The 22,156-nt window shown below is 36.1% G+C and overlaps 2 protein-coding genes across 4 annotated transcripts in view; both read right to left on the minus strand.

The window, feature by feature from the left end:
• Positions 1 to 420: 420 nt before the first annotated feature.
• On the minus strand, positions 421 to 8,137 carry LOC107703255 (lipoma HMGIC fusion partner-like 2 protein). Of its 2 annotated transcripts, XM_016505808.1 has the most exons (4): positions 8,079 to 8,137; positions 7,833 to 7,983; positions 4,890 to 5,494; positions 421 to 1,914 (listed from the first exon to the last, which is right to left on the minus strand). In XM_016505808.1, the coding sequence occupies exons 3-4, from the start codon at positions 5,296 to 5,298 to the stop codon at positions 1,658 to 1,660; spliced, it is 666 nt and encodes a 221-aa protein (XP_016361294.1). In that variant the 5' UTR covers positions 5,299 to 5,494; positions 7,833 to 7,983; positions 8,079 to 8,137; the 3' UTR covers positions 421 to 1,657. The 2 variants fall into 2 exon arrangements, with proteins under 2 accessions (XP_016361294.1, XP_016361293.1); XM_016505807.1 differs by lacking the exon at positions 8,079 to 8,137 and having other exon boundaries at positions 7,833 to 8,068.
• A 6,278-nt stretch (positions 8,138 to 14,415) lies between these two features.
• Positions 14,416 to 22,156, minus strand: part of LOC107703256 (homer protein homolog 1-like) — a 27,263-nt gene continuing 19,522 nt past the window's right edge. For both annotated transcript variants that reach the window (XM_016505810.1, XM_016505809.1), the window contains 4 exons: positions 16,746 to 16,902; positions 16,256 to 16,366; positions 16,058 to 16,138; positions 14,416 to 15,574 (listed from right to left, as the gene is read on the minus strand). In XM_016505810.1, coding sequence (XP_016361296.1) covers positions 15,386 to 15,574; positions 16,058 to 16,138; positions 16,256 to 16,366; positions 16,746 to 16,902 — 538 coding nt within the window. In that variant the 3' untranslated portion in view covers positions 14,416 to 15,385. The remainder of the gene's footprint in view (positions 15,575 to 16,057; positions 16,139 to 16,255; positions 16,367 to 16,745; positions 16,903 to 22,156) is intronic.

A 22,156-nucleotide genomic window follows, 5' to 3' on the forward strand; every position in this document is an offset into this window, starting at 1 on the left:
TAAGGTTTTAAATAGAGTTCACTGTGGAACAGGCAATAAGAATTTTCATGTAGCAGTACACTGTACTAATATTTGTATGTCACAATAATCACAGTATATATAAACATAAAATCTGAGTAAACAAAACCGATACTTATTTCTATGCACTTATTTAACATATTAATGTAACATACAGGACTGCAATGAAATGAACAGATGTCAATCAAATCCTGTATTTCTCAGATCTCAAGATCAACCACAAGAAAAATGTCCAACTTACACATTAAAAAAGGGGGGGGAGTAATATTTCACAATGCTGTTTAGTATACAAAAACGCACCCTTTCTTGAGAGTAGAAATGCGTACAAAAGCGTTAAAGTTTGTAAACAATGTCAGGGTTCACAGGGTTTTTGCGTTCAGTTGCTATGATTTTATTTATACCTTTATTTTGTGCGTATTTCACGAAATTCTATCCAAAACTTCTGCCAAATGCATCCACCGAATTAATCCCCCAATACCCACACTTGCAGTCTTTGCACTTGAGCACTTGTCTACTTGCATGACGTATTTCCTCTATTTGACCCAAGTGTTAAAGTAGGCGTGCAGACCTCAAGTCTTTATATAACTTTTACCCAATGCATGTTTTCACAAAGTATTATGTTGGTTTTTAATTCTTTGCCCTTTATAAACTTCTAAATGTCTGTCCGGTTGTTCCTATGAAACAGAAAGCAATTTAATTGTGGTTTTCCTAATGTGATAAAAAGCAGCAAAGATAAAAGCAGTTTACAAAATACATTCTTTACTACTAAATGATATTTACTAGTTTAACTTATACTGTAATGTTTTTCTCGGCAATTTGCAATTGCATGCGAGTTCCTGAATATGATGAATGATGGGATACACGAAAATTGCTCTGAAGTGGTATTACAGAAAGTGTGGATTTAGTGTATGTTAAGGGCTATGAGCTTTGGCATTTTTTTGACCTGGGACCGTATTGAGAAATTACTTCCCGTCGCGTACACATTCTCAAGAAGCCAAGACCACTAGTGTCGGTATTACGACATGCACTTTATTTTTTCTCTTTAGTCCATTTGGTTGCATAAGCCATTGTTGACAGATGAAAAATAAAATGCACTCAACAAAAATACTCAAAAACAGTTGAAAGTTCACCGTATCATGCTCTCAGCTTCCCATATATGGACTGCTCGCGGTGAACGTGCAACATGATTGAGAGGCAGAAAGTGCTTCAAACACCTTCTTATTCAAGAATCACTTCTTATTTTACAGTTTAAATAGACTAGGTCTATCACAGATTTCAATTAAATCTTTAAAACAGTCTGAAAACGGTTTCATCCATTAGTTAGAAGTCCATGTAAAATTTTGTAACAAATAAATCAAAGTACTGGTAAAATGCATTTGCTTATAAACACAATGTTAATGCATTTGTTAGTTTCTAAAGGTTTTTTCATAGAAATAATTTGTTATACGTATATTTTGCAATGGCGATACAGCGATAGGCTGAGACAAGAGTCAGAAAGCAAAAGCAAATACATTTGTAAAGACTTTGATCAGTAGACCTACAGGTCTGAAATACATTCCTATTTATGCAACAGTCATTTCAATCAGTAAATATGGGACACAATTGATTCTTTTTCGTTTGAGTGGTTTGTGTTCACATCTCACAGCACACAAATGAGACTCCGTCCCTCTTCAATCTCATCCTGCACCTTGTCGCTGGAGGTGGCGATCTCAGCCTGGGCCGAAAACATGGCACAAATGAAAGTGAGAACAGTGCCTCCTATGGCTGTGTAGAAAGCCCAGCCCAGAGAACACAGGCCCACTTTATATGGGGAAGCATCCAGACCGCAGTAGTCAACCACCTTCTTAGAGCCCCAGCCTGCAGGATAGAGCATCAGACCTAAGATGAGGAATAGACCTGCAAAAGAGAAAACGGAAATGTTACAAATTACAGTTGCTAAGGTGTTCTGGGTGATTGCAAGGTGGACGGTGTGGAACAAGTTAATGAATATAAATTAATATAACTATTAACAATAACTAGCTGAAACAAATCAGAAACACATTTTAAAGAAGGATGGATTTAGTCATTCATCCAACTCTTAAGGTCCGTTCACACTAGGAACAATAACTATAACGACAACTATACCGATAACCATATTAGTGTCCACAGTCTGTTTATTAGAAGTATTCGCTGCATTTCTGTCGCCTGCTTCTTTAAAAGCTTGAACAATTTACAGATTGGGTGGATTCTGATTGGACATCAATGTTTTTATTGTTCATCAACTGAAAGTGATTCCAATGATATCGTTCCTCAGTGTCGTTATTGTTATAGCCGTGGTGTGGACTTCCCTATTCTCATAGAATTAGAATTAAACTAAGACACCGTTGTTTTGCACTGGTCAATTTTGAGATTGTAGGTTATTTTGCTTGCATACATATCTTCAGACTATCAGAATCAGAAATCTCCACTTCAGTAGCACTTACATACACCAATCCTTCCAGTTTTATTCCTATCTAAGGTTTTTACAAAGGGGTTTTCCTGATTTACATTTTATTCCTAAAAATATGGCAAACTAAATTATTTACACAACTTATTTTTTGGCCATTGAAAGCATTTTTTTAATGGAGATATCCAAATTCTATTCAAATAGAGTTTTCATTTAACTGTGAAAACTGAAAATGAAAATGAAAGAAGAGTTTTGAAACTGGCTTTATCCATTGTTCAGATTTCTGTTCTGGAAATGTACTGTATGCAAATGAATGCATATTTCATTAGATAATTCCTCATTTGCATATTAAAACATAACACTTGAAGAAAACTTGTAATACAAAACAATTAATATGTACTGTGATTAAGAATGATGATATCTATTAGTTCAAATTTGCACCATACTGTGGAAATGGTGTGAATGGGACTTTACATGGTATTTTAGTTTTAATATTTGGAAACTGAATGCTAACTTCATTTTTCTCTTTAAAGTTCCTCTTTCCCTGAAGACACACTCAGTCAAAACTAGAAGCCGACAACGACCTTGTAGCCCCCTTGAACTGTGTGATAACATCATCAGAAAAAAGCAAAAAAAAATCTTTACAACATGAAAGGTTCAAACAATTTCAATTCAGTGTCATTTTGTGCCTGTTGAAGCTATGTGATTATGCTTTAAATAGATATTTGTCTTAACATCTGGGACTTAATTGTTGTAATACTGTTTAAAAGGCAAAGAATGAACTCTTGCTGATCTAATCTTCATACCAATCAGAGCAGGTCACTGTGATCCCTCCATTTTATTCGGAGTTCTTATTCTAAATAGGCAAGTGAGATCCTGTCTCTGAAGTCATGCTCTCACTTTTCACTAATTACTCAATCACCATGTTGTAAATCTTTCAATGAAATTATACAAAAGCTACATAGTTTGGTTGTACCTGTAGTTGGTCTTGTTTTTCTATCAAATAAACCACAATATTTTTATTGTACCACAATACTGTATTGTTCTAGTGTTTCCAGACATGACTGCAAGTAAGATGCATTATCATGACTGATCTGTTAGTCCCTGGTATTTTGACTAAGAATGCCCTGCCACAGTCAACATTACAGCTCTGCTCCTTTGAGCTGGTTTGAGAAATGGTAACGAATGTAGGTGTGGATTCCTGGGGCCGGATTCACAAAGCATTCAGATCAGCATGAAATAAAAATTCACCCTATTTTCTAAATGCATGTTATACAGTGTGAATGATTTGTCAATGGATTTTTTTTATTTTTATCAAATTGTCATAACTTGATCTTCTGGTGACAATGTCAGATTTCTCTCTGGTGACAAATGCCGGACTTCTTTAAACCCTGCCCCTCCACAATTGACTATTAAGGCCAATTCACACCTCACAGACAAACGACATCAAACACGAGTTAGTTGGATCAAGTGCTGGGCGTGCTTAGCAAATTATCCTAAAAATGGATGTTTTTCTGGACATGTTTGTCTGTTGGGACAGTGTGAACATGACAGTTATTTTTCATAAAATTCTAAATCCAACAGCCAAATTGTTTATTGGTGTTTGTCTGTATGGTGTGAATTGTTCTTTAGAGTGCATTCCCTAACATTTTTTTCTTTTTTGATAATCCATTGCACTCAAATTGACATCAAAACACAGAAGAAAAGCTCTGTCGTTACTTCTTTTTCATCAAGTTAAATAAAATTAAATACCAGTAAGTAGCACAGATGTTTAATGTACAGATGTAAAGATGTTTAATTAATTTATTTGGTTACGATTATTATTATTAAATTGTTTTGTCAAATTATAAAATAGCCAAATTATCAGCAAATAAATTCTGTTTAATGCCGTTAAACTAACGCATTTCATTCACTTCACATTAAAAAATTATTTACAAGTGTTGAAGTATTGATTTTTTATTTATTTATTTATTTTTAAAGAAGATTTTCATAAATTCAGTCCTTGGTGAACCACCTCAGGAAAATAAGAGAAAGATACACTTATGTTTAATGGTTTGAAGGTTTTCAAACCTTGTACCTCTGTATGCATTTTAAATCAGAAATAGGACAAGCTCAACAAGGTTTTATAAACACTGGAGACACCGGAGAGACACTGAAGTAACATTTCCAATGCTGTAATATTTAGACTGTCTTTTCTTGTAATGGCATGATGAGAGTGTTGGAAGATCATAATTAGATAGCATGGTCTTTGAGGTCACTAGAGGGATGTTGAAACCGTGAGCTCAGAGCATTCTGGGGGCAACTTCAGTGTCTCCTTTAAATACACTCCCTAATTTTCTGTGTTTTGTTGATAGTGGTTCAAAGTTAAAGATGACCACCAACTGCCACAACAAAAGACTGGCAAGAATCTGAGAAAGCAGTGTTACAGTAGACTTTCCCATCTTACCTGCTATTCCCTGAAGCAGGCCACACACGTTGAATATGCTCTTCTTCAAGATACTCTGGAAGCACATGCTGAAAACCGAAAGGATGCCCACTACAGATAGGAGAAAGATTGCGACGACTAGAAATATAACAGTGGCTTGCCAGAAGCCACTGGCTATTTCCATGAAGTCTGTAGCGTAGGGCCCACACTGGAGCACCTTCTGCTGTGCCACCTTGATGCAGCGGTTATAAATACCCAGGGTGCGCTGGTCGCTGTGGTGTGAAGCGGTGACGGTGAAGTTGAACTCAGAACCATCTGGATATCCCACTAGCCATTCGGCGCTCATAAATGCCACCATCTCAGCAAATGCCACCACAATGCTCATCAAGGTCCATAACATAGAGCGGCATGTGACTATGACGTGACACATTCTGCAGAACCTGTATGCCAGTACTTGAGAGGAAATGGTTTATTCAAGCAGCAGCTAAGGCACATCAGTGAAGGTCCATTGGTGTTGTCATCACAGCTGAATCAGCACCAGATCTCTTCAAACAGCACCACAGAAGAACTCCTGAGCTCTAGGACCATCCTGAGAATAGCCATGTACTGACACCGAATGAACAAATCTATAAAGAAAAAAGAGAAACATTTGTCTGAGAAAGTTATAATCAAGGCCATAAATCTAGATTGCTAAAGAGCTCTGAATTAGCACACTGATAGCTGTACCAGGAACAATGCCATTTAATTTAGCAGTTTTCCAGTTCATAGACCTCTCTGTAAATCCTAGTAACACGGCACAATCTAAAAAATGCTGGGTTAAAAACAGTGTTAGTGTATTGTATGAAAACATACAAATGAGATTATACGAATTAGTCACCAGATTGTGAAATAGTTACGAATTGCCATGACATTATAATGGTTTCCTGAACACTCTACTCATCTGCTATTGGTCAGATAAACAGGTCAATGTTGAGTCAATACCTTAAAATATAGTTTTACTTAAATAAAGTTTTACTGAATGGAAGAAACCTGTCTTGATTACAGACTGATAGTATTGTTATTTTTTCATTGAGGAGCCAGTTTAGGTTAAGTAAAAATGACCACTGAGGGGTACAGGTTTGAAGAGGCAAGAAATACCTGGAATACTTAATATTAGCATGACAAACATATTCATAAAACAAAAAGTTTCAGTCACTTCACCCATCAGAGGATAGTGCTGCAAGCTATACAATACTTTCACCTAGGTCTATGTTATGACAGGTCCTTACTGTAATACCGCAAGATTGTCTAAGCAGCAAATGCCTGTTTGTACAGGTATGTAAGGTGGTAAAATAAAGAATTTGAAAAAAACAAATTCTACTTTCTAATGCAGTCATAATATAAACACAAGAAAGGCATGACATTTCAGACTAAAAAATTCCTAGTTTAAGTAAACTGAGGCTGAGTACATGATGACAGGTAAGGGTTTTCTTAAAGCCTTCAATGACAGTGCTCTGAAGGCAAGTGATATATGAATTTATTGAATGGATGATTATTATGTCAGGTTAGGGTTCGTCTTTTCTTTTGGTATCAAGCACTGATTTATCATTTAAAACTGAAAAGTCAGGCAATCACAGCACTATGTCAAAGCTTGATGTCCCAGTGAATATATATATATATATACGCACACAAACACACACATAAAGTATGTCCAGTGTATAGAGATTTTTGTTGTTACCAATAAACTTCTCTTTTCAGTCATCAAGAATGATTGTATAATTATTTTGTAAGCTGCCCAACTAGACTGATAGGCTGTTTACTGAATGGTCAGAATGCTTCAGATCTAAGAAATACAAAGAATGAGCTCACACTTAATTTAATTGCACCACATGATTCCCCAAAAAAGGAGGTAGCAAACCAAAGAAGAAAGTGCCATGGATTCTTAAGGGGCCTGAAGAATGTCAGAGCCTGTTGCTGTGAGATGAGGACACAAAGGGCTCTCCTTTTGAATAAAGATGGAACCAGAAAGTCCCTAGACACAGTGACAGACTTTCACTGGTTAATTGGGGTTTCAATGAGTTTCAACTGAAATGTTGCCTCCAAAGCAATTTGAAAGCTGACAAGAAGCATTCATTGAATTCATTCTAAGGAACTGTGGAATGTCTTCCAAGATCAATATTAAATATTTCTAAAGGCATCCAAAGGTGCTCAGCAATCAAACAAAACCTCAAAATCACAGGAGTCAAAAATCAAAAGTCCGATCTTATACATCTAATTAGCTACTGCTTAATCAATATGGGGTTTTCATTGCCAGATTCTCACTTATACTTTTACTGTGTAATTGTACCATACAGTGATGGCATCAACTGCTAGTACCATGGTGCATATGCCATGGCATGGTACACCAAGGGACATCAAAGAATATAATGGTAAATTATCAAACAAAAATGGTATTGCCATGTTACTATGCCCAAAAAAACATTAATCTCATGGTGCTTCTTGGTTGATGACATATTTAGCCCCAAAACATGATGTTTCTAGGTACATATCCCAAAACATGGTAGGCTACTGCTAAAGTGTCAAGTTCAAAAAATCATGTTGGTTTACTTAACCCCTGAAATCTTACACAGTCTACCGGCTTAATCTCGTTACTTCTAAGAAGAACTATTTTCTCTCATGTCTCCAGACACAGTTACAATCTGTTTACCGATGTTTGCCTTAAAAGAACAATTTCAAAAAGCAGTTTATTGATATTTAGGAGATTAAGCAAGGCAGTAAAGTCCTCTGGATCACAGCTCTCTTCTCTCTGTTTCTTTGAATGCTCTAGTAATAAATTCTATAATCCCACCAAAGCAAGAGAAAATGATCTCTTTTGTTCAGCGTGACTTTCGACGATGTCAAACCCTAGATTCGACACAACTGAATTTAGACGAACAATTACACGCAGCCCGAGAGGTAAACATAAAATATCTGTATTCCTCTTACCTTAACGGCGGTGAATTAACGGGCTGTCCGCTGATTAACGTTAGTGTTTAACTTCCTGATGTGGCTGAGCGGAGCTCTTCTGTTCTGACGCTACACGACACGAGCCAGAAGGGAAGAGCCAGGAGAAACGTTCAGTTTCACAATCAGAGCTCTGGAATACATGGGAAAACATACAATATTGCATCGTTTAGAGGCCACTATTCCTAGTTCGGTACTAGTCTCAAAGCAATATCAGGTCTGGCTCACTTCAGCTACTTTTCTATTGTTTCTTCACCGCCTCCTTTACTCCAGCCCCTCGGGAATTTACAATGGCTCGGAATACGCCTATACGCCTGATAATATGTAGTCTAGGTAGACAGCTCACTACGAGCTCACATTTTCTGTGTTTTGCCCTCTTTTTCTCTTTAAAGATGTTTAAATTTGACTGGAGAATCTGATTAACTTTACCCAATCAGTTCATGGGGTGGTGGGACATAGCCTACAGCTGGATGTTTCTTCAAATATGAGTAGTTTTGACCCTGTGTTTCACACTCACATAAAATGTTTAACTTGTTCACAGTGTTCAACATTGTATATTCGTCACCAGAGAACTCTTGTCATTTATGTCTTTTCTTCTGTCATTAACATTTCTACCTCAGTGTCATATGCACCACTTCAAGTTATATAACAGGTTTAATAGCATTCGGTGGAGGAAAAAATATTTTAAAATTAAAGTGAATAAAAAAAAAAAAATTTCAGAATAAAAAGGCTTACCGTCTTTGGGTTGCTAATTCATAGCTAGGATTTGTTTTGTTTTTTTATCTTAAAGGGGTAGTTCACACAAAAATTAAAATTCTGTCATTAATACTCACCCTCATGTGTTCCAAACCTGTAAGACCTTCGTTCATTAGAACACAAATTAAGATATTTTGGATGAAATCCGAGAGCTTTCTGACCCTGCATGGACAGCAACACCACTACCACATTCAAGGCCCAGAAAGGTAGTAAGGACATCGTTAAAATAGTCCATGTGACATCAGTGGTTCAACTGTAATTTTATGAAGCTACGAGAATACTTTTGTGCGCAAAGAAAACAAAAATAACGACTTTATTCAACAATTTCTTCTCTTCCGTGTCAGTCTTTGCCACATGTTCACGAGAGTACCACGGCACATGCGTGTGGTCGGTGCTGCTGATGCAGGAGCCCGCGTTCTGACATAGAACCTGGATGAGCTGTGGCTTTTCAAGCAGAGGAGTGCACGCATGCGTCGTGGTACTCTCGTGAACACGTGGCAAAGACTGACATGAAAGAGAAGAAATTGTTGAATAAAGTCGTTATTTTTGTTTTCTTTGCACACAAAAAGTATTCTTGTAGCTTCATAACATTATGGTTGAACCACTGATTTTATTATTGACTATTTTAACGATGTTCTTACTACCTTTCTGGGCCATAAAATGTTTTTACAGATAATGCTATCCACATCAGCCAGAAACCAGATGAACTTCACGTTCCTATATAAACATGCTGCAAAACTTCTTGTCCAAGCACTTGTCTCTAGACTGAACTACTCGAATGCTAGTCTGTTCTAGAACATGGTGGTGCTTTTGGTCTTTAAATGAGCATGAGTTTCATGTAGTCCCTCCACTGATATGAACTACATGCATAATAATTAGGCAAAATTGGTTTAAAATAGTTTCACTAGTTTTTAGGACACAAATTTCAGGTCACTGGGCCATAAAACGTTTCAGTTGCGTTGCTGCCTATGCAGGGTCAGAAAGCTCTCGGATTGCATCAAAAATATCTTAATTTGTGTTCCGAAGATGAACGAAGGTCTTACAGGTTTGGAACGACATGAGGGTAAGTAATTAATGACCGAATTTTTAGGTGAACTATCCCTTTAAAAGTTTTAGAATGTGGCAATGCCAATTTTTTTGACAAACTGGTATTATTTTTATATTTTTATTCTATGTCAAAATGAAAATGAGACATTGTTTCAGAACAAATATCACCTGAATTCATAAAATGCAAAGAAGAATTTTATAAATGTACACCTTCACACCATGGATATGTACTCATCTGAGTAGTGTAGCGTCTGGACCAATCAAACACACAATTTTTCATTTGATTTAACAAATCAGTTATTCATTAGATTAACAAATCGTCACAGTCCCCTCACCCAATAAACTGGATGCCAGGATGTCTGCAACGACACCAGGCCCCCCCTGGTTACCATGGCAACCCTGACACCAGATACATTTACGACCTAATGGAATGTAAGTAGGGAAAATCACTGCCTTTTTCTTAAGGAAGAGACACAATGCACAGTAGAAATGGACTTTTCTACTAATGAATTCATAGGAAAACCTTTCTTTGAATGAACACACATATCCTTCAGGTCATTGTGTATATTATTGGTGTCTTGTATATTATCTGTTGTATTGTAGACTATTTTATGCATGCTTATGATAGAACCAATCATTCATGTAACCTTACATATACCGTGTTTGGTCTCTATTAATTCGTATTCGGATGATCTAATTGAGAGTGTATATTGTATGTTTATACCTATGCAACATATTAGTGTTCTAAGAATCTTTATTAGTTTGTGCATCAACACCCCAAGCGAATTACATTTGCAAATTACCATGCCCTCACACAAAGGGTCGTAAAACCCTCCAGCAATTGCAACCTCCCGCTTGACGAAGGTCTTACGGATTTGGAACGACATGAGGGTGAGTAATTAATTACATAATTTTTCATTTTTGGGTGAACTATCCCTTTAAATACATAATTAAATAATCTTTTCACATTTTTGTACAATTTCACAAAATTACAGCTTGAAAATTACACCAAATACAAATATTAGGTTAGCCTACTTTGATTTTCTTTGTTTTGTGCATACATCATATCTCATTTTGATGAATGATTTAGGCCCAGCTATATAATTTTCACACAATATATATTGAATGGTTTATGTTTATGTTAGTCTTTGCTGACATAACAATAATAGTTTATATAATAATAATAATATAATTCATATTTGTATGATGAAATTTCAGTTTAAGACTGAAAAGTCACAAGGGACCATATAAATAGAAGCCTTTGGAAAAGTAGTGAAAATAAATGATGAAGGAATTATACAACACTTCCAGGACAGTTTTAATGTGATCTTCACAAATAAAAAGGTATTATTGTTACTAAAAATCAGCCCTTGATTTGTAATATAATAAAGTCCAAAGATGAGGCCTGGCTGCAGATTAGCCATTATACAAATATTACATGAAGATTGCCAGTCTGCAATAGTTTAAATATGAACATTTTGAGTCCAGGACAATAAAAAGATTCCATATAAGGACATTAAAGTATGAATTAACAGAAGTGTTGCAGTACTTATGTGTCAAATCTAGAGGGCTATATTGTGTCTATTATTGTAAATGAGCGAAGACGACGAGTATGGGATGCAATATTGTCTGTAAAAAAGAATGTTCTATAAATATACAATGTTCTAAATCAAAGTCAAAACAAACTGATGCATTAACAGTAACACTGTGTACTGCTATATTTTGAATCATTAGGTAAAGTTTAAACCATGCCACTTCTTTAGCATGTTCAGTATTTGCTGACCGTCACTTTAATCTGTCACTATATATTTTAACCACAATATAAGAGAGAGAGAGAGAGAGAGAGAGAGAAAAGTTTGAGAGCTTAGGCCAAGACCGAAAGTTCATGCAAATGCCTGACAAATACCTTGACTGTGTCTCATCCTTACCTAATCTGCCCTGCAGCTTTTGAATCATTAGGTAAAGTTTAAACCATATCTTCTTTAGCATGTTCAGTATTTGCTGACCGTCACTTTAATCTGTCACTATATATTTTAACCACAATATAAGAGAGAGAGAGAGAGAGAGAGAAAAGTTTGAGAGCTTAGGCCAAGACCGAAAGTTCATGCAAATGCCTGACAAATACCTTGACTGTGTCTCATCCTTACCTAATCTGCCCTGCAGCATTCAGGTCTGTCTTTTTCCAGTCAAATTTTTGGATGTAATACCCTAAAAGTTGGGAAATGCTGTACTGACTTGCCAGTGAGTGAAACATCTATATTAACTCAAGGGGGTGAAATACTTTGTACATCCTACAGAAACTTGACCGAATAAATGATAAAATGTCTTGTAATATACCAACCTTTTTATAAATTTTATTGCTCAAATTGTCTAAACTTTAAGTTAACCTTAAGTACAAATATTTATTTTAGCAAATGTATTGTAATTGAAATGAAGTTTTCACTCCACAAAGACAGCCCACTGTTCACTGTAATCCTGTTTCTGTGTATCTGTCCTGGTTTGTTTGGTTCTTAGAAACCAACTGTGAATTTTCTTGGCTGTAACATTTTAAAAGAAGTCTAGATTGAGACGAAGCAGACTGGAGCAGTTTAATCTTCAGGGAAACAGAGGCTAGGACAGGCCAAAGGGCTCATCAATGTCTTCAAATTGAGCTGGTTAGACATGGTTAGCTGGTTAGACAACACAACTGCTATATATTTTGTTGTGTTCAATCCACTTAAATATATGTAACATTTTAGTTTACTTAATCCATTTGTTTTGGGACATGAATCATTTTTGTTGCATTAACATACATTATTAGTTCCAGCATGCTTTCAATGCTGGGTGCATGCTGGGTCAAGAGAGTGAATGTTGAAATTAATTATTACATAGTTATTACAAAATAGTTATTTGATGTGTTTTTGAGTGAAGTAAATAACTAGTTAAGATATGTTGGACAAGTAAAAGAGTTGTGTTTAAAAGATGCTGACGAGTAGAGGCTGAAGTGGCTACGTCACATTTTAAACTACTGTTAATGTATGTTGGTTTGCTTAATTAGAAATAGCTGGTTTAATGCCAGTGAAAAGTAATTTCATATTTGTGCTGTGCTAATTGCAGAAACTCTTTTAAATGTACAACATAAATGAACGTCAAGCACTAACAGATCTTTCCATTTACTCAAAAACACAGACTTGAATAGGTGAACTCTACTCAATAAAATAGAGCTGATATAACTAAAAACACTGATTAAGTTAATTTAAAAATGTGTTTGAAATTAAGATAAATTCATTTTGTGCAATCACTTACCTTAAAAAAATTAATACAAATATTTTTTAGTGTAGCCCCAACACAAAATAATGTCATTTTAGCTATGCATTTGCTAGAAATATTTACATTTTTCATGAAATGTTAAAAAAATTAACATTTAGAACAAACTGACTTGTTGAACCCTTAGAATCAGAAAGCAGATGAGTGGTCGGTGATGGAGGGTTAATGTTTATGCTGGAGAAGAAAGGTTATGTGAAAGTTATATAAATATGTACACACTGACCTCTAATTTTGAACATTTTCCACTCTGATCTGCTTACTCCACAGGGTCCTCACCCACCTGGATACAGCTAGTATCAAGATCAGGATGATCTTCCTTGGTTTCTCCAGTGTACTTCATACAGTACTGTAACCATTATCATGAGAACATCACTGCCTCTGGGGCACAAGCACACAGCTCAAAGACATTAATTGTGTTGTAGTACTGCTTCTAACCACAAGGTAACGCTCTAACGCAACTGAAGACCCTCTTGTAACATGGTTGTTTAGGGTACTTGCGCCACTCAGCTGTGTTACTGTACCGCATACTGATATGCTGAACGCTCTGTGGACAGTCTAGAGAAGATAATGGCAATGAAATGGCTTCTTTTGTGAAGCTATCCTTCAAACCTAGAGTAAAAGGATTACGTTTTTCATCCAGAGGGCCCCAACACACTTTCAAGGGGGCCTTAAGATTTGAAATAAAACAAAACAAGCATTAAAATAAGCTAAAACGACAACATATTTTCATTTTATTTATTTTTTAACTCACCCCCTCAACAAGGATTTTTTTTTCTTTTTTTTTCTTTGAAGGACTATTGCCATTGTCTTAAAACACCTTGATATATCAGGGAAGCCTAATTTTAAAACATTTATTTCTTGACCTGGAAAAGCCATGTAAATTAATAAAATCACCAAGGACATTTTTATGATGAATATACATTTATGCAAACCTCTTAAATATTTGATTGGGTAGAAATTATAATATATATATAGTTGAAAAAAATCATGGGGCCTAAAAATATTGTTGTGGACAATGGGCCTTAAGAGTCAAAAACATTGAGAGCCACTGGATTAAGGTTTTTTCTTTCGCTCCTTTTCTTCTGTTCCTCTGATGTTGTTATAGTGTACTTTATACAGGCGTTGGAGAAAAAAAAACAGGAATGTTCTCGTGGGGCCTATACGACAATAGAAGGCCCACTGTGGATCCTCTGCTGCATAGCTTACTCTTTGAGCCCAAATTTTGTTCTGGTCTCTGTGAATTTAAATAACAGCCCTGTCTTAATGCAAATCGCTCTAAGAGGAGAAAATAGATTTTTCTCTCACAGATTGCGGGTCTTAATGTTATAAAACCTTGATGAGTCATGCTGTCATTCTCTCTCTTCATTTCTAAAGAACAGTGTGGCGACATATCTTTAAATAGTCTTTATTAACATTGGGAAATTTAAAACCGAATTTTCCCACATATAAATACAATCATACTGACAGTGATCTATGTATCATAATACCCATCAGCAGTATGGACTTTTTAAATATTACACTTATATTGTTATTGAAAATCGTAAGGAATCGAGTACATAATTGCATTTGGTAAGTCAACAAACAAAGGAAGATCTTCGTCTTCAAGAAAATCCTGAAAAATGTATAGATACGGGTTATTATAAGGCCAATACGATCCAAAAGCATTACACTGGTCATTGGAGAAATCCAGAGTTTACCTATGACAGGCCATAAATTGATCCTGTTCATCGACTGTTTGAGTACCTGACGGATGCATTGAGGTGGCTTGCACTAATCTGGCATACAGACGCTCACACTAATATTGCTCAGTGTATATTACAGGCCTAAAGCATATGCCACATCTACATCTCAAAGTCTGCTAAATGTCAAGAGCTTTTTAGGTCAGTGGTTGAGTATCCTGAAACTTTGACTGATTGAACTTTGAGGCAGTTTCCATGAAGGGGAAGAGGCAAGCCAATAACATTTGGCTACAACATATGGCTCTGAATATCCAGTCTTAAAATACGACTGAAGATCCAGTCAGTGTAATTCATGTAGTGTCCTCAGCAGCATAAGAAACGTCCATTAACGCCAACAGCCAGGCACACAAAACCAGCACCTTTAAAAAGTAGGAGCCTATATGCAGCCATGTTCTTTGCAGGCTGCTTATTTCAGGGGAAAATTCAAGGAAACATCGATAAAAGTACAGGTGTATTGTTGACAATAAAATTCGGTAGGTTGCAATGGCACTGAAAAGAATGAACCCACCTCAAAAATACAAAATCAAGTGCAAACAAAGGTTAATCATTCCGTGTAAGTGAGTGAAAGAGAGTCCTACAGTCGAGGTGTCGCTCGAAAGTACATCAGACTCTCTTGGCCTGAATCGGACGCTGTGTATTTCGTAAAGTGGCATCAAAGTCATGTTTTGAGGCGAGAGGTGGAGGAGTCTAGCTGTCCTCTATGAGCTTAGCTAGGTTGTCTCTCAGCTCTGTCAGCTCGAAGATCTTTCCATCCAGAATCTCCAGCAGGGTTTTGAGGTTCTTGCGAAGGTTCTCCTGGTCCACTTGACTTGACTCCAGACGTTGCTCCAGATCAGCCAACTGTTCCTCAAACTCCTTATTCCGCAAGTCTGTCTCCTGTAACACACACCATGTCTCTTCATTCTTTTATGCTTGCTTACCAAGGCTGCATTCATTTTGTGAAATATTATTACAATTTAAAATAACTGATTTCTATTGTAATATATTTTAAAATGTAATTTATTCTTGTGATGGCAAAGCTGTATTTTCAGCAGCCATTACTCCAGTCTTCAGTGTCACATGATCCTTCAGAAATCAATCAAATATGCTAATTTCAAGAAACATTTCTTATTATCAATGCTGAAAACAGTTGTGCTGCTTAATATTTTTGTGGAAACCGTGATACATTTTTTTCAGGATTATTTGATGAATAGAAAAAAAAAACAGCAATTTGAAACAGAAATCTTTTGTAAGATTATAAATGTCTTTACTTTTGATGAATTAAAATGTTTCTTGCTGAATAAAAATATTAATTTCGTTCAAAATACACACTGACCCCAAACTTTTATATATATGTACATTTTTTAGGACAGTCCGTACCTCTAACTTTTTGGTGAGTTCATCTTTCTGAGTTTGAAGCTGCTTTGCATTTTCTACTTCTTCTTTCAATCGCACCATTTCCTATGAAGAACACACAGGAAAGATGTTTTAAATAGCAGAGAAGATTCTAGCAGAGCTAATAAAACTGAGAATGAATGAATGCATTATATTATGACCATACATAATAACAACAAGTACCTCTTCTTTTGCCTTTAATGTGCACTCCAGCTCCTCTATTGTTTGGTTCAGCTCCGTTTTCTGGGATTTGATCACATTGGTTTGACTACTCTGGCTTTCCAATTCTGAAACCTGCAGACAGAAGAAGAAAAAAACGTTGTTGCTTGTCACAAATGTAGTTACAAAGATCTAAACTTAAGGGGCATTAACACTGAGAGTGACTTGGCAAAGTCTTTTTCTTTCTATGACAGTTGGTAAAGCCATGGAAAAAAAAGTTCAGCCTTGTTTAAGTGAACTTTATGTGACAAAAACAGACAAAACAGCAACAGTAATGACCAATGAAAATACAGACACTAAATTAAACCATGGTGAGTGTGAACACTCCACCAACCTTGTAATAAGCCAACAGTTTTAGCTATAGTTTAAGACTAGACTAGATCTACTGAACCCCAGGATAGTATGTTCATGATATGGAGTTACAAATGGTAAAGGTCAACCCTCCCCTCCTCACCCGTTTGTGTAGCCTTTCAGCCTCCTCCTGATAAGCCGCTAGTTGCTGTTTCCATTGTTTGACGTTGGCTGTGGACTCCAGCAGAGCAGCTGTGAGCTTGGCATTGTTGCTCTTTAGTGCTGCAAGCTCTGCTTCCCAGTGTTTGTTGGTTGTCGGGCTGTAGAACAAAAATAAAAATAACATTAAAAACAAACTTGAATGATTTATATCCTATTGTTAATGTCCATTTTAGACTGGGGATTCAATCTATAGACTAGGGGTTATCAGAGTAACTTAGTACCCTATAAGTATCCCAACATTCCACTGTGAGGGAGCTTCTTACTAAAATATAAAGGCAGCTATATATTTTCATGTATAAAGGCTTAAAGGGATAGTTCACCTAAAAAAGAAAACTCTGTCATTAATCACCCTCATGTCGTTCCAAACCTGTAAAACCTTCGTTCATCTTCAGAACACAAATTAAGATATTTTTCATGAAATCCGAATCTCTGCCGTGCATTCACGAGAGTACCACGTATGCATGCATGCATGTGGTGCTGCTGACGCAGGAGCCGGCTTTCTGACGTAGAACCCCAATGTGCTGCGGCTTGTTTACAAGCAGAGTAAGACTCACGCTGTACATAATGCATGCGTCGTAGTACTGTTGTGAACGCGCGTTGAAGACTGACAATTGATGAATAAAGTCGTTATTTTTGTTTTCTTTGCACACAAAAAGTATTCTCGTAGCTTCATAAAATTACGGTTGAACCACTGATGTCACATGGACTATTTTAACGATGTCCTAACTACCTTTCTGGGACTTGAATGTGGTAGTGGCGTTGCTGTCTATGCAGGGTCCGAAAGCTCTCGAATTTCATCCAAAATATCTTAATTTGTGATGAACGAAGGTCTTACGGGTTTTGAAACGGTGAGTAATTAATGACAGAATTTTCATTTTTGGGTGAACTATCCCTTTAAATATTGCAGTGATCCTGAAATCTGGCTCGCGAGATCCACTTTCCTGCAGAGTTCAGCTCTACCCTAATCAAACACACCTGAGTTTGCTAATCAATGTCTTCAGGATGATTAGAAAATCACAGGTAGGTTTGTTTGATTATAGGGTTGGAGCTAAACTCTGCAGGAAAGTGGATCTCGCGAGCCAGATTTGAGGATCACTGAAATATTGTGTGTAAAAATATTAAGTATGGTATTATAAATGCTGTTTTCTAAAACTGAACAATTGGCTTTTATATTGTCACAGTACTGAAGCCAACACAAATTTTTTAAATATTATCTTGAGAATATTGCTTTGTATTAAGTTGAGTTATAGACTAATATAAGATGCATACATTTTTGAAACAAACTAGGGCTGTAAATAGAATATAATTTTATTTTATTATTTCTGACCAGTTTTTAAAGAGCAGACTTAAACAGTAATTTCATATATCTTAATATCTTGTACTACCATTCAAAGTTTTGGGATCAATAAGATTTGTATTTATTTATTTATTTATTTATTGCTTTTATTCAGCAAGGGTGCATTAAATTGATCAAAAGTGAGTTAAGGCATTTATGTTACAAAACTGTTCTTTTAAACTTTCTTTTAAAAAGAAACAAAGAACTGAAGAAAAACTTCTTTCAACATTAAAAAATAATAAGAAATGTTTCTTGATCATCAAATCAGCTTATTAGAATGATTTCTGAAGGATCATAATGTGACACTGAAGACTGGAGTAATGATGCTGAAAATTCAGCTTTGCCATAATTTTTCATCAAATAAGTGTTGCCTTGGTGAGCACGAGAGACTTCTTTCATACATTTAAAAATCTCATCAATCCCAAATGTTTGAACAGTATATTAAAACTTCAACCCAAATGGTCCTCGGACCCCAGTTTAGACTGTAGACTGTAGACCATAATGAGGACTGTGTGTTGAAATGGACGGCAGTTTAACCGTGACTGTAATTAAAGCTGGATTTGGGTACGAGAGTTTTTTTCATTTGACCTTTCTATATTTTCCAAAGACTTGAACGCAGTTCAAGAGCAATTAACAAGGATTATTACAAACCCTGTGATCCAAGTTTAATGTCATTTGCATAAATATTACAATAAAAGACTGATGGAATGTGACAAGCTGAAATAGATCAAAGTAGAATGTCACCTAATGATTATAAAGAGACAGAAAGTCTCAAAGACAAAAGAAAGAAGCTAATTCTTTAGTTATGCAATGACCATCTCTCATCAGCCCATCTGTGTTCTTCATGTAGTGACAAACAAAAGCAAGCATAAATTTACAATGTGTTCTGATCCTCATGCACCGACAAAAAAAAAATCAAATGCTGAAACGGTGATGCTGTCACAGGGCCAGCGTACACATAACCAATCCACATCTCTAAAACACTATGAGGAATCCCATCCGCTGTCATCCTCTTAACATCTCATCACACATCCCACTCCTCTGCCTCCCACCACGCACTCCACCGCAGCTTAACCACGCAACCTGTGCTCAAGACACGTGTAAAGAACCAGCACAGAGTCCTCAGCATTGTCGCCTACACTACGGAGTGATTCCAATTCCCTTTCATCTCCCCCAGTGCCACCACCTCTGCTGCGGCTGACGTGATCGCCTCCTCCCCGACCCCCGCTCTGCCAGACAACACCTCAACCCACATGCTCTGACTCCTACTGAAGCTGTGACACAATGGGCTGGAGACACACATGGCTATAAAGTGCCGCACACAAGGAGAAGAAATGTTCGTCTGCAGGAGAAAGAGAGGAGAGAAGATGAGAGTGAAGTCTTTCAGCTTCACGCTAAGAGAAACCGGGACTTCAGCCTGGTAAGTTAATATATGTCGTATATTATAGCCTGTTTAAATGTTTGTTCAGTCTTTATTTTTTAATCAAGAATTAAATATAGACTTCTAGATTTAACAGTTGTCATTTTTAAGACAACAAAAAAAAAGGAGACACTATAGTCTTATTTCGCAAAACATAAGAATTTGTTGAGTGTGACTTTATAGACTTCACTATATAATTGATAGTTTAGTCAACAACCAAAATCACTGTAGATTTAAAAACTCAAATTAAGGACTGTTATCCTTGCATGTTATTTCATTCTCAATCTTAAAATTATATTTATGATGTATGTTTATGATGAATAGATTGTTTTCATGTAATAAATTATTATAATTTGAATTCAAGTCTTTCAAGCCTCTCATTTCATATATAAAAAGTATTTGGACTTTTACGCTATACTCTAAAACATATCATGTCATTGCATTAGATATGAAATATCAATCCAAGTGACATTATTTTAAAGGGCCATTGTATATAAGCAGGTGCACAGAAGCATATGGCTGTCAGCATTACATAACTACAAAGAACAGCATAGTGTGACTGTCCTTCAAGCCTGCTGAATGTGAATCAATAAACAATCTCCATCTGATCGTTCCTCTATTCAGAGCTCCAACAGCCCAGTAATCAACATGCATATCATTTCAAAGGACTCACAGTGCCTCTCTGTTAAATGTATACATTTTAGGTCACCAATAAAATGGATTGTTTTCCATACGCCACATAAAGAGCAGTCCTTAATGAAGTTTTAAGACTATTGATTGGCGTTCCACACATTTTGGTGTACGTCTCATATTAAGCCCCACTGTAAATGTAATTCACTACACTGTGGCAACTGCCCAACCAGCCCCTCAACACTCACTTTAATGTACTGCACAAGACTGTGGGTGAGAGAATTACTGTTTGAAGAAATGCCTTCAAATCACTCACCATGTAATAAAAGCCAAAGCAGAACAAATACACGCTACAGGCTAATCTATGACCAATATACACATTTATACATATTCATCAAGCCACAGAAACAGTATTTTTTTTTAAGTCAGGTCATATTTGAGGGAATGAATAGTATTATTTACTTCAAAATCAGTCTCACTGATGAACTAATTGCTTATTTCATATAATATCAGAGGTATGAATCAGTCTTAGCAAAACTGAAAGGACAGTTTGCTTCACTAAGATCACTTACAAACGTCAACCAGTTTTACAGTAAATTCATTGTTAAAATACAAGTTGGAAAACTTCAGCAAACTGAGAAATTGAAGTGGAATGGCATTTAATGTATTAAATGTTTTCTCAGGTTTACAAATATCAACCTTAGAAACACAACTTGATACAAAAAAGACCATAAAACAAAGTCACAAAGGATGCAAAGATTCTCCCAAAAAAGTTGCAGGAAAGATCAGAAAATGATTTCTCTACAAAAGGTTTCAAAACACAACATCACAAGAGTTCTGCTGACATAAGTATGCATATCCATCTAAAAATAATAACAGATTTTCAGATTTTTTGTTGCATCTACAGTCATTGTTGCATAAGAATGAATTCAGTGAAAACATTGCAGTCATGTGAAACAGCTGTGAAATTCTGTTATCAGTAGGAGCAGACTTGGCAAGTGTTTAGCACGTGTCTGAAAAAAAAAAAGACAAAAAAGACCATATGAATTTGTTCACAAAAATATGAATTCACATGGACAAAACACAATCCTGTTTAAGGTCACATTGTAAACAAAAAGGTTGTGTTGACTTAGTGGGTTTTCTGACTCATTTTGCAAAGGCAAACAGATGACGCCACCTCCATCTTCACAAGTCACATTTGCTCTGGGCTGAAAACATGCCACAGTATTATATAATTATGACTTATCTGGACATATTATTACAGTGAAAAAAATATATAGTTATTGATGCATGCTTCTAAAAAAGCATGAAAAAAATCTGACACAACATATAGCTGTCTGGAAGAGAACTGCAGTGTGGGTGGTTGAATGCGGTTTGGTCCACTGTGGATTTGCATCCAATGATCGGTTAGTATTTTTCAAGTGGCAGGTGAGAGTGAAACATTAACCTGAGATTATGTAAGAAATGGTGGGATGCTATTTTTGAACCTGCAGCACTGGATTGCTCAACTAATTAAAATTCAAGCATCTAGAGACTTGGTGAAATGGGCTCTAAACGTTGCCTTTGCAGTCAGACTGAAAAAGCTGCTGAGTACATACTCATGTACAAGTGTCTGAATGCTCATACTGTAAATAATTTAAAAGTGGTCGAAAAAAGCGCAATAAACTTGTGACTGTTGTGACACCACTTTCACTTAAAAGTTTAAGTAAAACGTTCATTAGACTAGGGATGCATTGAACACCCTATATTAAAATTCTAATATTTTGTCTAAATTAAAAAAATCAAACACTAAAATCTAAAACCAATCATTTAAAGGGGTCCTATTATGCTCTTTTGCAAAGTCTTGATTTTGTTTTGGGGGTGTACTAGAACAGGCTCTCATACTAGGTTGTATTTTTCACATATTTTACATTATTACAACACCTCTCTCCCCAGTCTGGCATGAACGGCTCGAATAGTTCCTGTA

Source organism: Sinocyclocheilus anshuiensis, unplaced genomic scaffold, assembly GCF_001515605.1.
Source record: "Sinocyclocheilus anshuiensis isolate Anshui unplaced genomic scaffold, SAMN03320099.WGS_v1.1 scaffold542, whole genome shotgun sequence".
Lineage (NCBI taxonomy): Eukaryota > Metazoa > Chordata > Actinopteri > Cypriniformes > Cyprinidae > Sinocyclocheilus > Sinocyclocheilus anshuiensis.

What these genes read in the sequence shown, in the direction of transcription:
- LOC107703255 (XM_016505808.1), bottom strand. Translation starts at nt 5,298, where the DNA reads ATGTGTCACGTCATAGTCACATGCCGCTCTATGTTATGGACCTTGATG. An exon ending in CCTGCTTCAGGGAATAGCAG is followed by an intron (nt 1,915 to 4,889) that starts GTAAGATGGGAA and finishes TCTCTTTTGCAG; the next exon opens with GTCTATTCCTCATCTTAGGT.